Source organism: Procambarus clarkii, chromosome 25, assembly GCF_040958095.1.
Source record: "Procambarus clarkii isolate CNS0578487 chromosome 25, FALCON_Pclarkii_2.0, whole genome shotgun sequence".
Classification (NCBI taxonomy): Eukaryota; Metazoa; Arthropoda; class Malacostraca; order Decapoda; family Cambaridae; genus Procambarus; species Procambarus clarkii.
The window spans coordinates 4,003,207-4,009,528 of NC_091174.1; the positions used below are offsets into that span (position 1 = coordinate 4,003,207).

Consider the following 6,322-nt stretch of genomic DNA (forward strand, 5'->3'; position numbering starts at 1 on the left):
GAGGCGGGACCAAAGAGCCGAAGCTCAACCCCCGCAAACACAACTAGGTGAGTACACACACACACACACACACACACACACACACACACACACACACACACACACACACACACACACACACACAGTAATGAACAGTAATCCTGAAAGACAGACAGACAGACAGACAGACAGACAGACAGACAGACAGACAGACAGACAGACAGACAGACAGACAGACAGACATTAAATAACTGTTCCTACCTACTGTAAGAGTATCTCTTCCGGCGTTTGTTTGATAACAAATATTGAACGTACCTTAGATACAATTGGACACACTGAGCTCTATCGCACGTTGAGTCAACCAATCAGCAGCCACCACAAGGTAAACATTAGAGTCCTATCCTGTATCGTTGCTCTGATTGGTCGGCAGCTAAGTAAACATTGTTCCAAGAAGCTCAATGGCTGTCAGATAACGTAACAATATCTTAGTTATCTATTCAGAATCACAAGTCGAGCAAATTGCATTTCAATTGAACACGGACTAATTCATCACAATTTAAACACATTCTCTTTAATTATACCTTGCCAAAGACCTTGTCATTGAGATGAACTAAATGCAAATGCGGTCAGTGATAACGATAAGAGACATTAAAGAATATATACAGTAGTTAGACCATGTGTGATACGACATACAACTCAAGGCTAATAGCCAAGAATTGCTAGTTAGCTTCCTAATAGCCGGAAGAACCTCATTAACAGATCGTGGCATTAAGGATTGACATTATGATATGTAACTTGCAATAATAATGCATGTATGCATGGCTATAATGAGTTATAAATGAGGTATGATGCTGGGGATTACCTTGGATAATGATAGGAATCACTTGAGATGTTGAGGAATCACCTGGATCGCTATTTTTGCTGAACAACAAAAGACTAACGCAGGACCCACCAGCTGTCACAATGGCCCTGATAACGTCAACACTTTTATGGAGATCGCTGATGTTATCTAAACGACCGTCTTAAACCGTGTCTTCAAGACCTGGAGGTGTGAAAATAAACTCGAACAAAAATTGAATTCGATGCTATTCTAAAATGCATGTAATTCGTATGTCAAAATTGGTGCTCATGCTGATGGGTGAGAGGAGGGAAAAGGTAGGAAAGGGAAAGGGAAAGGAAAGGTAGGAAAGGTGAGAGAGGGAAAAGGTAGGAAAGGGAAAGGGAAAGGAAAGGTAGGAAAGGTGAGAGAGGGAAAAGGTTGGAAACACAGGTGTGTGAATTTCAAGCAATGCCTTGTCGGTCAGACGAACAGCATATATCTGGTGGATATATCAGGTGGATATATCAAGTGGATATATCCTGATGATTCTGAGTGATGGTTGCATGTGTTAAAACGATTTACATATCTGATCAGCAAGATAGTTCACCTCAAGCAGGTGGACTTAAATTTGCGTCTTGTCTTAATAGAATTCATAATGCGATGATACTTTCCTTATCATTTTTGCTTTAATAGGAAAGCTGTAATCTGAATTTTAATATATATTTTTTGTTGGTGTGGTGTATAAAGGATATGTAAATATATAAGTATATAAGTATATCTAAATATACTTATTATTCTGTCATGATCTAGTATTGTTTATACTGGCTATCTTGTTGTATATCCTGGTTTAATACTCTGGGGGAATGGCTATCATCATGTATATAGGTATGATTGTTTTAATTGTAAATGTTACCGTATGATAATGATTTGAGTTGCAGTATTGCCAGAATCAAGATTGTTATCACAATTATCACACGTTAAACTTGCATCATCCTCAGCATTAATTATTTGACCCAAAGAACTTACGTGGTTTAAAAAAAAATGGGGCTTTTAAACATTGACAAACTTCATGGAGTTTGAAGTTTGAATTGAATTGAACTCCTCCAATTCTCTTTCAACATCACCCCTTTCATCAAACCTTCTCATTACCTACTGCCCTTTCTCTCTCCCCCCCCCCCTTCACAACTCGTCCTCACTACATCCTCAAAGAAAAGGACCAAAAACAGTCACATTTCCTCAAAGAAAAGGGCCAAAAACACCCAAACTTCAACAAAGAAAAGGGCCTAAAACACCCAAACTTCAACAAAGAAAAGGGCCAAAAGCACCCAAACTTTCTCAAAGAAAAGGTCCAAAAGCACCCAAACTTCCTCAAAGAAAAGGACCAAAAACACCCAAACTTCCTCAAAGAAAAGGACCAAAAACAGTCACATTTCCTCAAAGAAAAGGGCCAAAAACAATCCAACTTCCTCAAAGAAAAGGTCCAAAAGCACCCAAACTTTCTCAAAGAAAAGGGCCAAAAACACCCAAACATCCTCAAAGAAAAGGACCAAAAACAGTCACATTTCCTCAAAGAAAAGGGCCAAAAACACCCAAACTTCCTCAAAGAAAAGGACCAAAAACAGTCACATTTCCTCAAAGAAAAGGGCCAAAAACAATCCAACTTCCTCAAAGAAAAGGTCCAAAAGCACCCAAACTTTCTCAAAGAAAAGGGCCAAAAACACCCAAACATCCTCAAAGAAAAGGACCAAAAACAGTCACATTTCCTCAAAGAAAAGGGCCAAAAACACCCAAACTTCCTCAAAGAAAAGGGCCAAATACACCCAAACTTCCTCAAAGAAAAGGGCCAAAAGCATCCCAAACTTCCTCAAAAGAAAAGGGCCCAAAACACCCAAACTTGGAAAAGCTGCAAAGTTCCTATTCCCTCTACAGGTCAGTCAAGGAAGCGAACCTTATAATAGACGCAGTGGATCAATAAGGGCCATTTCTCCGCATCTTCAGGCCACACTCTCGCCCTTACCGATCTTGTAATTAATTGGTTCCGATAGAAAGGAGGAGCGAGCGTTGAGTTTTATGGCATGGGTGCGTTTAGGGAGGAGGGAGGGAGGGGGGGGGGGCTTGGGTAAATGGGGGGGGGGGGGATTGGAACTTATTAGGCAGGAGTAGGTAGGGGGGGGAAGGTTTTGAGTAGGTGGTGGGGGAACTTGAGCAAGTAGGGGAAGTGGGAGGGGGTGGAAGAGACTGAGAAAGATGGGATAGGGGGGGGGGGGGTGTAGGATGAGTCGAAGGAAGGATAGAAGGATGGATGGCAGGTAGAAGGAATGGAGCGAGAAAGGGCTCACTTGTATGCGCTGGAGAGATGCATATTTACCTACATAAACACGATACATATTTATATTCGTGCATAAAACACGCAGGAAGAACTCACCACTTTGCAACACCTTGGTCCATTACACTATACAGGAGGATAATTACTACAGGTGCAAGTAATTAGGTCATTACATACGCCGGTGGGCCAGAGTCTAATAACATTAATAATTCCCTCTGCTTTGTGGTAGTTCCCGATGATTTGTGAGTAGGTAATTTGCGGGATTTTGCAAAATCACGAGAAAAGATTCAGGCTGTTCAATATAACGGTGCCACACGGGGGAGGGGAGGGGGGGGGGGTTCTGGGGGAAGGAGTGGGGGTATGAGGAGTGCCACAGGGTGTCGACACGGGAAGGAGGAGGTTGGCTGTGGTGTGCGGCACTTTAGGTGCCTGTAGGATGTGTGTATGTGTCTGTATTCACCTATTTGTACCAGCAGGATTGTACTGTTAGCACCTAGACCTCTCTTTTCTAACCCTCAGTTGCTAATTGCGTTGACTCCCGACCTATTTTCTCTATCATTACTCCTACATATTTATCTCTCTCTCTCTCTCTCTCTCTCTCTCTCTCTCTCTCTCTCTCTCTCTCTCTCTCTCTCTCTCTCTCTCTCTCTCTCTCTCTCTCTCTCTCTCTCTCTCTCACACATATCCTAAGGATAGCTCCCACCCCACAACAGCTCTCTGACTCCCAGGCAGTGCCGTCTGAAAGCATGGCCACACTTGGCAGTTGACTAGGGGGCCCCCACTAATTTTGGGGCCCCACTAATCTAGGGGGCCCCTGCTGCCTTACTGTTCACGAGAGAGCTATTGGCAGAGTAGGTAATTACTCCATTCTCGCTGGAAAGTCCTGGGTTCAAATCCTTTTTCAAATTAAATTTACAAATAATTTATGCATAACTACCTGAGGTAATCCTGAACTTTAGCGGACGGGCGGCTCCAGTCACCTGGGTATGGGCCCCGGTGCCCATCATCAGGGTACGGGTCCCAGTGCCCTGCTTTGCCCAAGGTCTGAAATGCTGTTAAGACATCCCTGATCCCAGGCACCTAGGCACTACTAGGTGAGCGGAAGCGCTAGGCGAAAGAAATCCTGCCTAATTGTCCCTGACTTAGCTTACAAGGACAAGATAACCTAAATCTTACTGATATATCTTGAGATGATGATTTGAGATGATTTCGGGGCTTTTAGTGTCCCCGCGTCCCGGTCCTCGACCAGGCCTCCACCCCCAGGAAGCAGCAGGTGACAGCTGACTAACACCCAGGTACCTATTTTACTGCTAGGTAACAGGGGCATAGGGTGAAAGAAACTCTGCCCATTATTTCTCGCCGGCGCCTGGGATCGAACCCAGGACCACAGGATCACAAGTCCGGCGTGCTGTCCGCTCGGCCGACCGGCTCCCTCAACCTCCCTCCCTACCGGATAACACATGTATAGCAACAAATCCCATTCCTAACTCTATTACAACTCTAGTTGCGGCTTCTGGCCCATTCCCCTTCACCCCTAATGTCCCCTTCCCCCTCACCCAACCATCCCCATTCACCCCTGCCTTCCCCCCCCCCCTTTCCTCAACCCCCCACCACCCAACCCGCCCATCCCCCCTGCAGCCCGCGGAACATTCCACAGAAGCCGTCTGTCAGCGATTTTCTCTGTGCCATTGAGTCGAGGCAATAGTGACTCCAGGAGAGGAGTCTGCACCTTGTGATAATGCTGACGCCGACGGAGTTGGGGGCTTGGGGAACGTGTCTTCTTCTGGCGGGAAGAGCTGGCTTCCTTGTAAGATATTATGTCCTGGTGGAAGAGGGGTTGAGGACGGTCTCTGAGCCATGAGGATAGGATGGGGACGGGGAATGGAACGGATGTGGGGGTCTCTGAGGACAGTTGAGGAAAAAGAGGGGGATGAGACGGGAAGGGGGGGGACTGAGAGATAGTGGGTGTGGAAATTAAGGAGGGGGCCGGGTGCTACAGGAGGAAGGGATGGGTGGGAAGGGGGTTCTAAAGTAATGGGAAGGAGAGGGATGTTGAAGCCAAAAGCTCAATACCCCCCCCCCCTCCCCATTGGCCAGTGTTCAGAGTTGCGAAGTTCTTATACCTTTCCTCGTAGCTCATGACTTTCAGCTCCGGGACTATTCTAGTGGCTTTCCCCTGGATATTTTTCAGCGTTATTTTGTATTTGACAAGATATGGACTCTGCGTTGGGGCTGCATATTTCAGGATAAGTCCGACACACACAGAATACAGAAATCATAATACGTATTGTTCAGATGTCTCAACTCTGCCTTCAGTTGAGTTAATGTTGCATCTGCAATTAAGTTATCTGGCTAATGCGTGTATCAGAAGACAGATTCAGTGTGGTTGCAACGTCCGTGTGGTAGTCACCTATAGGTAATCACCTAGATGTTCTTGCGTGGTCGAGTTTCAACTCCTCGCCCCCCGCCTGTTAAGCACGCTTAGTGTGATGCAGCGGCTCACTTACCACGATTTTCTGATCCTAATTACATTTTAAATTGTGTATTGTGTTAGCTTAAACAACTTCCTTGTTTAAGCCATTCCACTTATTGGCAACTTTAACGCCGATAAAGTTGCCTCGGCGTCCTACTAGTCTTAGCTTCAAACAACATCTATTTTGTCAATTTTCTTTCGAGCTTGTGTATGTGTGTGTATGTAATTACCTAAGTGTAGTTACAGGATGAGAGCTACGCTCGTGGTGTCCCGTCTTCCCAGCACTCTTTGTCATATAACACTTTGAAACTACTGACGGTCTTGGCCTCCACCACCTTCTCACCTAACTTGTTCCAACCGTCTACCACTCTGCTTGCGAAAGTGAATTTTCTTATATTTCTTCGGCATCTGTGTTTAGCTAGTTTATATCTATGACCTCTTGTTCTTAAAGTTCCAGGTCTCAGGAAATCTTCCCTATCGATTTTATCAATTCCTGTTACTATTTTGCTCGTATATATAGTGTATAGTATAGTGTGTATATGTATGCTTTCATATGTATATGTATTGCTGTTGGGAAATGTATGGGTATATCAGTGCCACCATATGAGAATGTGTTTGAGCATCACTTGCGTAGCCAAGAGCCAGGATGAGCACTGAGAGAGCGCCAGGGGCGTCGACGAGGACTGAGAGAGCGCCAGGGGCGTCGACGAGGACTGAGAGAGCG

The 6,322-nt window shown here is 45.1% G+C and overlaps 1 protein-coding gene across 1 annotated transcript; it reads left to right on the top strand.

The window, feature by feature from the left end:
- Positions 1-1,074: 1,074 nt before the first annotated feature.
- LOC138368340 (uncharacterized protein DDB_G0290301-like) lies at positions 1,075-5,758 on the top strand. The gene is made up of 3 exons (XM_069330867.1): positions 1,075-1,117; positions 2,042-2,728; positions 5,703-5,758. The coding sequence occupies exons 1-3, from the start codon at positions 1,075-1,077 to the stop codon at positions 5,756-5,758; spliced, it is 786 nt and encodes a 261-aa protein (XP_069186968.1).
- Positions 5,759-6,322: the final 564 nt, after the last annotated feature.

Excerpts from the sequence above, each read along its gene's own strand:
- LOC138368340 (XM_069330867.1), top strand. The coding sequence starts at position 1,075 with ATGCATGTAATTCGTATGTCAAAATTGGTGCTCATGCTGATGG. Across the intron at positions 1,118-2,041 it reads ATTGGTGCTCATGCTGATGG|AAAAGGGCCAAAAACACCCA; the intron begins GTGAGAGGAGGG and ends ATTTCCTCAAAG. Across the intron at positions 2,729-5,702 it reads AGTTCCTATTCCCTCTACAG|CCATTCCACTTATTGGCAAC; the intron begins GTCAGTCAAGGA and ends TCCTTGTTTAAG.